Source organism: Calonectris borealis, chromosome 1, assembly GCF_964195595.1.
Source record: "Calonectris borealis chromosome 1, bCalBor7.hap1.2, whole genome shotgun sequence".
NCBI classification, from domain to species: Eukaryota; Metazoa; Chordata; class Aves; order Procellariiformes; family Procellariidae; genus Calonectris; species Calonectris borealis.
This window is the reverse complement of record NC_134312.1, coordinates 147,533,044-147,547,716: the sequence shown is the minus strand read 5'-3', so window position 1 is coordinate 147,547,716 and position 14,673 is coordinate 147,533,044. Positions and strand designations below refer to the sequence as shown.

General features: G+C 44.8%; 1 protein-coding gene across 5 annotated transcripts in view; it reads left to right on the top strand.

Annotated features, from left to right (window-relative positions):
• The window catches only part of CRACDL (CRACD like), a 47,499-nt gene extending 33,396 nt beyond the window's left edge, over window positions 1–14,103 (top strand). For 3 of the 5 annotated variants that reach the window (XM_075137029.1, XM_075136868.1, XM_075136948.1), the window contains 3 exons: window positions 10,671–10,870; window positions 12,615–12,750; window positions 13,574–14,103. In XM_075137029.1, the coding sequence (XP_074993130.1) occupies window positions 10,671–10,870; window positions 12,615–12,750; window positions 13,574–13,719 (482 nt within the window). In that variant the 3' untranslated portion in view covers window positions 13,720–14,103. The remainder of the gene's footprint in view (window positions 1–10,670; window positions 10,871–12,614; window positions 12,751–13,573) is intronic. The other 2 variants (XM_075136783.1, XM_075136691.1) reach the window with 1 other exon arrangement.
• The last annotated feature ends 570 nt before the right edge of the window (window positions 14,104–14,673 follow it).

Sequence of the window (14,673 nt, the reverse complement as noted above, 5' to 3'; positions counted from 1 at the left end):
GACTCCCAATGCTTCATAAAGTTACCTTAACTCGCAAGGTATGACCTTACCTGTGAGAGAGCATGAGGCAGCCCTGTCGTGTCAATCACAACACTGGTGAGCACAAACTGACGGCTCTGCCGTCTGTGGTGTTGCTCCCTGATTCTCCCTTCCTGAAAAGATTATCAGAAGGACAGCAGGGAAGAAGCAGCAGACAGAATAAGATGTTTTTGCCTGTGATTTTTGCATTTCAGGGCATTGTTTAAAGGATGTTCGGTGACATGCAAAAAATAAAGTGCCTTAGCAAGTATTGTGAAACAGAAATATCAAGCCACTAAGTGTCCCCATTTAGAGCTGCTGTATGGCAAATCAAAAGCCAGGAGCACATATTAAGTGGTGTGCCCCACGTGGGATGAGTGACTCAGACCTCTAGACCTTCTTTTTCACCGTAGTATTGAGGCAGAAATACTAGTATCTGCCTAGCATGCTCAACACGTCATTTATTTATTGTCTCCTGTGAGCTTTGCTTATTCGTTTATCCAACTTCATCATTACTCATTCCTTGTTTAAAAACAAAAATTAACTACCCTGCAGCTTCCTGGAGTTTAAAGCCAGGAGAGACCGTAAGATCGTGTCTACTGCAGATGGTTAAATTTCACCCTCTTGTCTGTATTATATAATTGGGCTAGAGTTCAAAAAAAATTAGTCCTCGGGAGACTAATATATTGTGGGCTACAGGCAGAGAACAGAAAAGTCTGGAAGTGGCACCACTGTCTGAGGTCTTTGCAACGACAGTAAACAAGTTAGGTGAAGCACACTCAAGCAATTCTAGCAGGAGACCTCTGTGCTTCACTTCAGAGAACAGCCAAGAGGGGGAAATAAATTTTTAGATCTTCTGATATATGGGAAAAACTTCTTCCCTGCCCTGAATCTGTTTGGTCATGGGTTTGATGTTAAGAATGTGAGGAGGAGATGTTGGCCAAGCAAATGAAAAGGTTTCTTTGTGCCATTGCAGAGCTCCCCCGCCTCTGGTTGCTCTTCTCCGGTTGGGGTCAGTCTCTGAGTTTCAGAGTGGGGAAACACCAAGCCAAAAGAAGACCTCAGGACACAGCAGGCCACTTGTCCTGTAGGGTGACAAAAGCCTCTTCCTGGCCCCAGAGGCAACCTGCTGATGCCCTGAGTGACAGCGGATTCCAGTTGTCATTTGCTGCAGCATTGCAGATGTTTTTGCAGGGCTCTGGCCACGTTTACAGTTTTCTGCTCTCCCAGCGGCCATTGCCTCCACGGCCATACGAGGCTCCCACAGCCATCCAGCCAGAGCCTTCCCACACCCCGCAGGCAAGGCGCTCTCCCTTTGTATAATCCTAACGCTCCCGTAAAGGCATTTTCCCCTCTGCCCTGCCCTGAGGAGATTATTTGTAGTGACCCCCAAATCTCTGATCGATTGAGATTTTGGGGAGGGTCATACCGGGAAGAAGAGAGGAGGAGACCTAGCACGGTAGGGTTGGTCTGGCAGACGGCAGGGGAAAGCAGCGGGGGTACCGGTGCTCCTGCACACAGCCTTTTTTCCCCTCCCTCTTGCTGAGTCCTACAGTGCCTGCAGCGGGAGCGGGGCGGGAGATGGCAGGTGCTGGAGGGGGGAGAAGGGGAAGAAACGAAGCCGGGGAGCGCATTTCTCCTCCAGGCTTCTCCTCTGCTCCTCAGCCCTGAGGCGAAGGAGACTCCCTACCCCCAGGCTCAGGACTGTCCTCTGCAAAATAGGGACTGCGGGTGAGAGCCGTGTCCCGGTCCCCCTGGCAGGGATGCACACACCTGGAATTTGAATCTGGGACTGCAGGTCGAGGAGCCCTGTTTCGGACGTTTTCCTCTCCTACACCAAATCTGTGTGGCCTGGGGTTGTTTAACATGGAGGTTCAGATTGGTCTGTGATGGTAATTAGTCTTCCTTATCTACTGCCCCACCAATCTTCTTGTATCACCTTAAGCAAAGCTGCTACAGTTTTCCACGTATTTCCACCTTTGAGTCGCTTGGTAATGGGTTCTGATATGTGGGCATGCCAGGACTTGGAAACAGTTTAATTCTAAATACAAAGCAGTCTGCTCCAAATTGACCCAAGGTCCTTCCTACCCTACTGCAGACCTTTCTTCTTAGACATCTGACCGAGCACCTCCTTGTGCTAAGTTATCACATCAGCCTGAGCTGGCCGCCTGAAGCAGATGAACTTGGTGTGCCCACCTCCTCTGGTTGCTCTGGCACCAGCCTTGGTGGGGGGATTTGCACAGTGACCCCAGAAGCGATGCCCCTCTGCAAGACGTAGGAGAGCCACGGGACACAAAGAGGGCTTCGTGGGGCAACAGCTCTGCCCAAATGTCATTTTAAGCTCTTCTTTGAAACATTTGCGTCAGCCCAGCGACTCGGGAGCGTGTCTTTGCAACCGCAAGCAGCAGAAATCTGACAAATGCGATCAGCGTGGCCCTTCGTGGATCGCATGGCTTACCAGCCATCTCTGGCCTCCTGATCTGCTGGGAAACCCACTTTTTTTTTTTTGTCCAATCACCCTTAATGGTGACACCCAGCCCTCTCTTAGTCCCTGAGTTCATCAGCCCTTTCGAAAAGCTGTGGTTGCCATTGAGAGACACTTTATGCTGTCAAGGTGTTTCTGCCCACTGCGTTAGGAAATCCCTGCGCTGAACAAGAAGATAAGCTGTGAAATGGTGATGTAAGGGGGTGCAATTCCCTTTTCATATACACTCATCTCGAAAAAGTCAGTTTGCTGTGTCATGGGGTAAGCGGGAGCAATTTGGTTCATCCAGTTCCATTTTTACCTTTTCAGCACTCCTGGTAGCAAAGGCAACGAGAGAGCCGGTGGGATGCTGGCTTACCACCCCGGGGTGAAAGCAGCGCTCCTGCTCTCCAGAGTTTTCCGGGGAACTAGCGGGGGATTGCTTGGCCTCTGTGGGGCTGCAAGGTGGCTTTTTAATGGCTGTGTGAAATTAGTCACCCCAGGAGGAGTAATTTTTAAGTTTCTGGAGCTAAAGGCACAAGTCTTTGCAAGAATTAAAAGGTTAAGCTGTGTTGTTTGGGGTCGATACACTTTGCTATAAATCCTGTAAAGTGTAGAAACAATTAACATATCGTAACAGGTTACTACAAGAGCAAAACCATAAGCAATACCTGTGTGAATGTGCATATTGGGATATATAAAAATCAACGACTAAGGAGCTGTGGTGGGGAGACATGCTCTAACAGAGAAAGGAGCTCAGAGAGGGACGGTGAATGTAACGGTGAATTAAATTTGTGTGTATATCTGGCAAATACAGGCTCTGAAATGACAAGAAAAATGTTTCTCTCTACATAAAAAAGACATTGCTTTGATGCTGTCCTGGCTACAGCTGAAAAGAAAGCTGTATTTTTTTTTTCCAAAAGAAGTTGCTTTTTTGGTTGTGTCAGCCTATTTCCCAAGATGGCTGTTTTCCAGCAGTGAAGTAGACTTTGATGCAAACATAGCAGTTTCTTGTGTCAAAAAGTCTCTCCTGGCATCGGTGGTATAGATCCAACCAAAAGTCAAATACCTCTCAGAGCAGCTTAGAGAAGAAAGAAATGTTAGAAATACTTAGCCAAATCTGTTAGAATAGCTTTGTCTGAAATTAAGGAATTGGGTGTGTACACTGAAACAAATGCACGTAGTGCTTCAATAAACAAAGGGAAATATGTGGGCCAGGATATACTACGTGCCATACACATTTGTAAAGCCCTTCTTAAAATAACTGGTGTTTTATAAATGAGCAAAGAGACAACTCTGCGGAATTAAATATGCATGCATAAACAGTGTTATAAAACAATGACACTGTTGTATACAGGGGGTGTTACCTCCCTGTGTAAAGTTGTTTGGATTAGTTTTGAGTATGTTTGCTTTTAAAATACGCAGGGAATCCACAAGTTAGCTTTGCTTGCTGTTAGAGGTATGACTTTGAAAAGGCTCTAATATTCTGCCTCTGACCTTTCGCCTGCACAGATGTATGTAAAGAGCAACCACTCTCTGCAGTCCTGGCAGGCATAAGATGTTCATTTTCAGGTATGAGATTTAAATGTTATAAAGAGCCTCTGCTATATTTTGTGCGCACAAAGGCTTTTAGATTTAAAGAAAATGGGTACAATATCTGAGGCCATCTTTAAAAAAAAAAATCAATCCCTAAATCTCAAGGTAATGTTTAAATATGCCTTTGCTGTGGTTATCCATATAAGCAGCACACACACACCCAGATACAGTTGAATACACTGAGTATATCTGTCTGTCAATAGACAGAAATAGGTTTGTATTTCTCTTTCACTTTCTATGTGTGTGTATAAATGAATGCACAATAACAAGTCAATCATAGATCTCCTTTTGTACATAAAGATAAATGTTTTATCTTCATCTTATTGTTCACACAATCAGTCTGACACACATTAAAGAATAATATCCAAGTATCAATGCAAAGTGTACACATTCATTTCCACAATATTTAGGCAGAAGAAATTTCATCTATAAGATCAGAGCTTTAGTCTGAGGGAAAAAAAAAAAGCTGCTTTAGTAAGATACTGAAGGAAACAGATACCTGCATTAAATGGGGCTGCAGCAGGGGAATTTCCCCCTTTAGGGACCACCTAGGCAGCCAGCCCTGCCGCTGTCAGACCCAGCGGAGAAGAGCTCGGGAGATTCTGATCTGCGGGAGGGAATTGAGCAGGTGGCTATGGTTCCTTGGCTTCAGGGCTTGTCTTCGGAGGTCAGTCTGGAAGCTGCGGAAATAGTGAAGAATGCAGACGGAGCGGCTGGTCTTGCGACTGTCCATGCGTGTTTGGTGGCTGTGGGGAAGAGGTGAAGGGAGGGCTTCAGCAGCCTCTGGGTGCGGTTTCAAGAGGCAGCAGAAGACCTCGGCAGCCTACATTAAATGCTAGTTTTAATACGTGGTGACATTACGCACAGAGCAGCTTGACAAGTTCTGGCCTGGTATCTTCCCATTGTTGGTGACGTATCCCGAGGGGAAGAAGGGGCTCACTCGTCTTTCAAAAAGCCTCAAGCCAAGCCAGCTCCAAGGAAACCAGGGAAAGATGCAATCACGAGGTTAAAACTGAGTGAACGAGAGACAAATCGCTGCCAGCAATATCCTTTATTAGCTTATGAAGTTATTAAGTAACGAGTTGAATAGCATATTGTTTAGAATAACATGTTGTAATAAGAACTGAAGAATATGATTCAGATTTTAGTTTTATTCAGAAAATCTCCCGAGTGTAACGCGGAAGCAAGAGGCTCAGCCCTGCTTCACCGGAGGAGAAGCAAAACACGGGGCATTTGTGGAGGCTGTGGCCTGTTGCACTCGCACAACTTCTGACGGACAATGCCGCTGCTTGCATTTTGTACTACATTATCGCCCTAAAAGTGGCATTTACCAGCTGAGAATTGTTATGCTAGTTGCTGTGCACAGGACATGCAGCAGAAGCAGGAATTAGATTGAGCTTTTGAGTACTTTTGGCTCCACTCTGGCTATCCGGTTCCTTCAGTGCTGTGCTTTGCCACGTGGTGAACCGTAAAAGCGCACGGACTACCTCATGACCGGATGAGATAAGATGGGGAGGGCTTGTTCAAGGTGATCAGACAGTCACTGAACTGCGGAAGAAGATGTGCAAGCAGCACTTCTCTTGCGACTAGTCACTTCCCAAGAAAGCTTTTGGCCTCTTGGTGCTCCTCAGAGTACCAAGAGCTTCATAAGAGAGTCTCAGATCACCTTAAACTGCCAACTCACTTCACCGTACTATCTCACGGATTACTTCACCACCTTCCATCCTTCTGGCTTGAACAACGGTGCACGTATACTGCCAAGAAACCTTCTCTAGATGGAGGTGGAGGGATGTAAAGGACCTCTGGGCAATGGGAAAGATAATAAATAGTGAATACGCCTCTTCTACCCCTTACAGTAATTCTGGCTGGCAGATGAGGTAGCAAATCCTTCACAGGTTGCATCTGATGTTTTTTTGCTGAAGAGAAGACATTTCCCCTGCTCTGCCTGCCTGTCTGGCTTTCCGCAGCAAAGACTCTCACAGGAACAAGGGTAGAACGTAATTGCTTAAAGAAACAAGAAAGCCCTTCCCAGAAGCAGATCAGCTCTTGATCCTCTGTAGGTGATACTGTTCTGCTGTCCTAAGTCAGGCCCATACAGATACATATAAAATCTTTAAAGATGATGATAAAGAGCTTTTGTTCCCTACTATGACAGGGGCATTCTGATACCATCTCTGATGGGATGATACTTGGCTCTAATTTGGCTGCCTTCTAATTGGCATGACTAGGATGTCTGGCGTCTCATCAGGGAGAATTGCCTGAAGAGCAAAAGTGCTTGATGCCTTCGTTAGAGTCTCTGCCTTATGAAAAACATTGTTATAATAGTGGCCTCCAGACATACCGCTGCGGGACTGGGAACCCTGTTGTGCTAGGCAATGCACATTGAAATAACAGAAAGATGAATCTTAAATCCATGAGGATGACAGAGAAACACGAGCACAGGTAGCAATGAGATCATTACATGTAGCGCAGTAAATAAAGCCTGGGCATAGCAGTCATTTTGTCCGTATTGATTGTGTGGTGGGAGCAGAGGAGGAACAACATGCGGTTCAGTTGGTGTTTACAGAAAGCTCCTGTGGTGTGACAGGGAAAATGGGACAAAACACAAAGGGTGATTCATAGAGACTAAGAAGTACATCACTAGCAGCGTCAAGGCAGAAGCCAGGTTCCCAGTATCATGGGAAAGCTGATGGGTGGATTGAAAAAGGCCTTCAGGGTCAAGATTTTGGTGTTTGTGAGCACCGGGACATTACAGACAGTAAAGGAAGGTAAAAAGGTGGTGGAAAAGGATGCGAGTGGTGGTGTGTCTGTAGCTGTACAGTCAGAGAAGCCCAGTCTTCTCGGGCTGAGAAGAGGCCTGTACACTGGGGGAAAGGGTATGTTTGATGGGATGGATTTACAGGATGAGTCCAGCAGGTCACAGGGAGACTTCAATGGGAAAACATCTTCCTAACATTGAGCGTAACTGTTGGATGGGTGTTCATTACAGGATGCTAGGAAAACGAGTTGACTAATTTGCATAGAGGGTAACTAAAGTGAAAAGCTACTTTATGGACTGAGTGAGGGATCCTCCCCTCTGAGGAACACTAGACATGACCATCACCTTCAGTAGTGGCAGCTGATCTGTGTATCACAGTAGTGCCTTGGGAACTGATGAAGCGTGGCACCTGGGCAATGCACTAACGGGTCCTGCCCAAACTGCTCACGACCTAAAAAGGTGCAGATGGGTGCAGATGGGTTCAAGGGCATGGCCTACAAAGGAGGGAATGTGACGGCAGATGCATTAGCAGACATCACATCAGTTCAGCTGTGTGGGTTTACTTATGAAGCTCCTAGTGAAGTTTGTCCTAAGATACTCAGAGAAGATGGGTTAGCAGTCCTTCAGCTGCTAGTGGTTATCTTGGCAAACTGCGGAAGATAAGGGAAGGCTCCAGAAGGTGGCACATCTTGAAAAGGGAGGTGAGATGGAGAAGAGAGACAGGGAGAAAGGGTGTTACCTACCACTTAAATACTGAAAGGAATAATCGAGCTGTTTCTAAATGTCTACAAGATAACAGATATAAGTTCCAACCAACATGGCTTGGACAAGAGCAGTCAAATCAAATGATAACTGGTATCATAGGGCATTCCTATAAATACCATGACGTTCCTATGAATACAGTCTTGGTGAAGCCATTGGGTTGATGCAAAGCTACTGAGTGTGCCAACTAATGATTCACTGTCATATTAGACGGTGGCCATCTTAGGTCTGACACTATTCAGTATATTTAAGGACATGGGTGACAGAACTAAGAATGTGCTTATTATGTTTGCAAGTATTACCAGGCTGGAAAGCCTGTGGGCACACTGGAGGACAAGAATAGACATCAGGGTTGTCTTGAGAAAGCAGAAACATAGTCTGAAAAACATATTTTCGTTACAGACAAGTAGAAAGTTCTGTTATGTGTGCAAAAATAATCGGATGCACAGATACAAACAGGGAATGGAAGAGGGGAAGTAACATGATCTGGAGCTCACAAACTAAATACAAAACAGGAATAACATGATTGTGCAAGAAACTCATCCTACTGACTGATGTGTACAGGAGGCCATCTCAGGTGAAGTGAGGTAGTCCTTCCACTTCACCTGATGCTAGCACCATTTCATCTCAAGTGCTATGTGCCAGTTTTGAGCACTGTATTTTGAAGAAGATTTGGACCAAATTAGGCCAATTCCTATAAAAGCAAGAGTGATCTAGAGAATATGACCAATCAGAAAAGTTAAAAAAATAGGGAAAGCTTGGTCTAAGTCTTCAAATGCATAAAAGGCTGCCGCAAGGAGGCTATGACTAATCCACTCGTGTCTATAGTGTATAGGAGAAGTTGTCAAGGATTCAAATTACAGCACGGAAGATTTAACTTACCCAACAGGGGAAAAATCAAGTAGAAAAAGAATAGCCAAGCCATAGGATAGGTTGTCTAGAGAGACTCTGAGATCTGTCCCGTCTTTGGAGGGTTTTAAGAATGGGTTAGATACATATTTGTCAGGAACAGTTTATGTGAAATTGATCTTGTAACTGATCTTGCCTTGCAGCTGAAGGATAGACTAGATGACATCTTGAGATCTCTCCCAGCCTTATTCTCTATCATCCTGTAAAATTAGACAAAATGAAGTGACGGCAGCCAGTGAAGAGAAGGGAAGAAAATTATGGGAGAAACAGCTGTTGGCATGGAAAGATGTGGCGTGGGTAGGATGCAAAGAATTGAAGTAGCTTGCCATGCAGGAGGGAGGGAAGCTTGTTCAGCGTCCAAGGGCCCTGCTTTATCTGTGCTGCGTTTGCACAGCTGGACTTTCTGGCTTGTTTCTTTCAGAGGTTTCCCTGCAAGATCACATGAGGTGAATGTGAAGGGAAATGCAGGCATCAGCTGGCAAAACATCTTGCTTTGGCCTGAAATCAAAACTTGTGCTTTCTCTTTTTGTGGTTTTTAGCTGACATAGGCTTTACAGTATTTTCTTGCTCAAATAACTAGTCTGTCTCTGGTGAAGTACAACAGTGACTTGAGAAAATCCCTGAGCAAAGAAAGTTTGTGGGCTTTTCGTAATGTGCCTGAGTTTGCAGACTCCAGCTCTTGGGAGAGCATCATCCCTTTCATCTCCGATGCCTTTATGAGGCATCTCAAACATGCCTTCAGAGACATTTGCCTGCTTTCCTGATCGGGGCCATGTTCCTCTAAATTAGACCGTAGCCCTCCAGAAACGCATCTGACAGCTCCATGGGGTCCTGTGCTGGGCGGCCCAGCTCTGCACCAGCGCAGCAGCTGAGCCCTGGGGCAGGCAGGCACACCAGGGCAGTAATCCTTCCTGGATGGCTCTGCCGTCTCCCGGGTCCCTGCAAAGGATGCTCGCTAGGTATCTAGTCGGCACCCTTTTCCTAGGGGCAGAACCATGTGTGATTTGAGGATGAGAAGCGGTAACTTCTGCTCTGAAATAGCCTTCCATAAATTTGGGTATGTTAGTGGCCAGAAGTGGCTGGGAAAGTTTAAATCATCTTTCCCTATGGCCCTGACATGGCTCTAACATGGCTGTGAGGGTGTTCACACACACGGAGGCTCCACATTAGTTGGAAAACTGAATTTTGGGTGTAGTGTGAGCCAATGAAGAAGTGGAGACCCTGGGGGCTGGAGCCAACAGAGGAGCTGAGGCTCTTCTCTTGATCCAGTTCCGCTTATGGTATAGACAGGATTTCCCTTCACAGAATATTTGAATAGAGGGTATTTTACTTCCCCATACTTCTGGATACTGTTCGTCCCTCAGTAGCTGTCGTGAGGACAGCAGGATAGCACTTTTGACCCTTTACTCTAAGAAGCGCTTTTTTTTTCCCTTGTCTCGCTGAAATCTTAGTTCTGGTAGAGCACGATGAACATGACTGGCCCCAGCGGAGAGCACGGTCAGCGTCAGCAGGGATAAGTCAAAGTAAACCTCACGTCAGAAGACCGTGAATTAACCCTGTGGTTTTAGCAGTATTTCTGTGTGATCAGATGACACAGGCCGTTGTGCTCCGTCCCCCACAGGGCGTGCAGGCACCAAGGGGCTGTGCGAGGGAGGCTGCTCCTAAAAGGGTGGAAGGAAGGCAGGAACCAGACTAAGGCATCGCCTGCTGCTGCGTGGGCATGGGAAGAGCGGGAGCCGAGGGCGGCCGCAGCGGGGAGGGGGGTTGCCTTTGCCACACGCACCACTGTCCAGCTGTGTCCAGCTTTGAATCGGCTGCTGCTTGTCTCTAAGAGGCCACGAAGCAGATGAGAGGAGAGGGAGAAGGGGAGACCTTAGAAAATAGGTAGATTAATGAAGCTTGATTCATGTTTCTGCATCCCCCTCACGTGAGGGCAGTGACACCGCGACTGTAGCCGAACAAAATTGCGAAGTGTTTTTCACCAGTAGAACGGTAACTTAAAACAGTGAGCACAGGAAGATTGCTCTCTGGAGACCAAACTAAACAGAATTCCTATTTACCTAGGCTGGTCACACATCCTGGGACCAATCAGCGTATTGAGAGAGTGCGAGCTAATTAAAACTCTCTTTCAAATAACCATGTACATAAATAATCTGTCAACAGAGAGAAGCGTGCCTTCCCCCATGGCTGCTGGAGACTCCGGAAGAGATTCCAACAGTCCCGCAGAGCCATCCTGGATTTCCATAGCGAGACAGAAGCAGAGGGGCATGCAGCAGGAGCAGGAACTTGATGGAGAAAAACTTGTGGCTCCGGATGTTAAATCAGATACAGAGAAACAGAATAAAGAGAAGGAACGAACAGAGGTACTTACAGTACAAATTTGTGATGCTTTCTTATCACTTTCCTGTAGTATTCTTTGGATCTACTGCTATATTACCAGTCATGCTGTAATGATTACAGATACCTAATGAGTATAATCATAAGTAACAAAGACATTGCTCTCGGAAATGTGTTACAGATTGAGCGTTCTCTGATCGTTCTGGTAAGTAATTTTATAGTTCCAAGAAATCCTGGAACTATGTGAGGTGTGTAAAATTTCTTGGGTGCCCAATACACACTTACCAGATCTAATGTGTGCATTGCATGCTAAAATACCCAAAATGAGGTACTAAATTGTACAGTCTCAGATCTCTCTCAATACAAAGGGAATACACTCTCTTTAACTGTCCTTCTAAGCACAGCATTTCATTGAACCTCCTGTACCTCCTGACTGATTTAACACTGAATGAACAGCTCGGTCCCAGAAGCTCCTAGGTAACAGTTTTTAGAGCCTTGAGAAGTGAAATAGGATAGAAATAACTTTTGCACTTGCAGACAGTGCCAAGATATAAATTCCGGTTCTCTGTATATGGGAACTCAGACGCCCATGTGGTGCCATGGAATATGGGCTGATGCTGCCTCTTCAAAGATCCCATGCAGAAGAGGGTGATACCTGTAGCAAGTGATCTTCCCAGATGACAAAGCTGTGCCAGCAGAAGCGCTTGGCACTAATCCAGAATACTAATAAGGCTTCCCTGATACTGGGCTAGCTCACGGAGGCAGCGGCGTGCGAGTGCTGCCTGTATCGCCTCACGCACAGTAAGAACCCTGCACCGATGCAGGATCGTATGTGTCCTATACCAGTATAGCATTCCCCGTGCAAATGGCCTACTTTCTTGCTTCAGATGGTACTGTTAGAAACCCAGATAGCTGTATTATGTCCTGGAATAGGAGACGATCTCTAGATGATGAAAAATAGCCGTAGTTAGATTAACAAGAAATAATACCTAATAAAATGTCTAGGCAAGATTATGAACTGCAATAATGCTCAACATTGTCATAGCACTTAAAACACCAAGGGTTTAAATGATCCCAAAATGCAGTTTCTGTGTCAGAATAGGAAACTCCAGATTTTAGCTGGCAACGTTCCCTAAAATTCATGCCATGCATTTTATTTCCCTATATCAGCTAACAGAGAAACATGCCAAGATGCTCCTGACTGCAGCGTGTGAGGCTTGGTGCCACTGTACTACTCCCACTTTCTCTTTCTCCCACATGGCACCAGGCACTATCACTTCAGGGTAGTTTTTGATACTGGCAAGAAAATCCATGGGAGGATGTGTTCAATTTCTTTTTTTAAGAAAAATCCATTTACCGTCAATCCTCCAAAAATACAGTGCCCTAACCCAAAAAATTTGGGAAGTGGAAGGGAAACATGAGAGAACAAGGCTGTTTCCAAATCCTATATATGTTAGTAGAGGTGTGCAAAGGGCTTGAAATACATTTTGCATTGAAGACTATAATAACCTACTCATAGATACCATTACGAATAAGAGATACAGAGGATAGTTTTAATTTGTAAAGTTAAGTATCATGGACGCTAACATGAAACCACTGGAGCATTCTGAACAGGTATCAGCTCAAGTGAGAGGATTGGGACCAATGTGTGATGAGCGCATGTGGTCTTTGGACCGTGACAGGCGCCACATCCGCTCCCTTTGCTCGTGTTCTTCCAAACTGGTCTCATTCTCTCTGCATTACTTGGATTTTATCCCTTTCTATGCCTAGGGGTCAGTGAAGCAGCAATGGAGCAGAGCTTCACACGTGGCACCTAAAACCTCTTCTGAAGAACAGAGGAAAGAGACAAAGTCTGAAGTGAAGGAGCCGCTGCTGAGAACCAATTCACTGTCACATTATGTCCCTGGTAGGAAATAAAATGCGTAAAATGTAGGCTGTTATCTCACAACCTTGTCAGAAGAAATCCTGCTTGAGTGTGCTGGAAAAGGAGTAGAGGCTAGATCGTAATTTCTTCCCCAGCCCCACATCGGCAAGGGCAAACTGTTTTCTCAGCACTCATGTCTGGGGTTTTATTTGGTGGCATATGCTTTTGACCACTTTGATTACAGAGTAGTCAAAACTCCCGTTGAAAGAAATGTGAATCAAGAGTGCTTGGCCATTTCACAGGACGGGGTCCCAAATGCACTATCCCAATGTAAAACATAAAATGCATGCCAAATAATTTTCAATAGCATTCAATTTTAATGTGGTTTCCTCAGCAAGCTAGAATGATGTGATCACAAACTGTCTGCCCATCAGTCCTCCCACAATAACTTCGAATCTATTTGGTAAATTCAAATTTGAAAGAAGGACAGAAATTTGGAAGGTAATAAAATTCCTGTGAGCTGGGGGCTGGGTAAAGGAGGAATTCGCAAATGAATGTTCTTGCTAATGAAAAGACTCTCTCTTGTTTGGCCTGGGTGTTAAACACAGGGCATGGCAAGGAATCCATGTCATCATGTTGGTTTTGGTAAGTTTAGGGACCAAAAGATATTATTCATGAGAAAAACACTGTATTCTTTTGAAAACAGAATGGTTATTGTCTTAATAACGTATTGCAGAAGAAGCTTCCATGTGAAATGTAAAGATTTTCTACTGTAGGGAAAGGCATGGGAAGTTTTTAATGAAAGAGCTAGGGTGTATAGCTGCACAGCAAACAAACGTAAAATGTCCATGTGTTTTATTCACAGTAGCTCCATCACCAGCACTGGTGGATAAGGAGGAAATAAGCCACTTTAAGAAAGCCGGTAATGCTGCTGCAGATCAGCCATCGTGGATGGAACTGGCCAAAAAGAAGTCGCAAGCTTGGAGTGATATGCCACACATCATAAAATAGTACGATGCAAACAAATAGCATCGTTCATAATTCAGTCAACTACTTAACTGAACTTCTACAGACCAGCTAATCACAGTGAAGAATCTCTTGATACAGGAGAAGGGTTTTATATCCAGCTGTGGAGAAAGTGTGCAATAGGTGCAGTCAAAAAGTTTACCTTCAACTTTGTAGCAATCAGGGTTGCAATGGCAATGGATTACTTATATTATGCTAAGGACATACTTACACTTTGGAAAATAAAACTTTTGCCTTACATATTTCCTGTGTTTTCTGCTTTTAATGACATTTGCATCAAAAGAATCTTTGCTAAACTTTGTTGTTGCTGGAAACTTCTATTTGTTATGGTTTTCTCTGTTTACATTTATAAATTGTGCACTAACATCCTGATTCTGTTGATGTGTTTCACTGGAATCACCTGACACTCCCTCTATCAAAGCGGTTTGGACCACGGAGGTATTCATGAATAGCTGCTAGTGAGTACTCCATTAAAATGTGTTGCTTGAGCTGCGTGTTTGCCTAGCTGAGCCAAGTGGTCCAGTAACCTAACCAGGCTTAGGTTACATTTCATGAGGCACAAATACGCACATTTATGCGTGACCATGAATAAAAATTCCTCAGTTCCTTCTGTGAGCAACCTTGGTTGCACAATGTTTACGAGCAGTAAGGAAACTTCCAACTGCAGTTGGAAGCTCATTAATGCATTCATAGTTACTTTCCTACCTGAATTTATCTGCTTGCAACTGGTTTTCTTTTATGTGAAATCATCATCCTCAATTAGGAGGACAGTATTAGCAGCAATGGACAATATGAATTTAGTTAAAAAATAAGAACTGAAAAGCCTTCAGCTAGAGTCCAAACTGAAATGCTGGGAAAAACTGTGAACTTCATTGCGGTGTCAGCTTCACATATTATCCCCTACATAATCTTAATTATTCTCATTGAAAAAATAGTAAC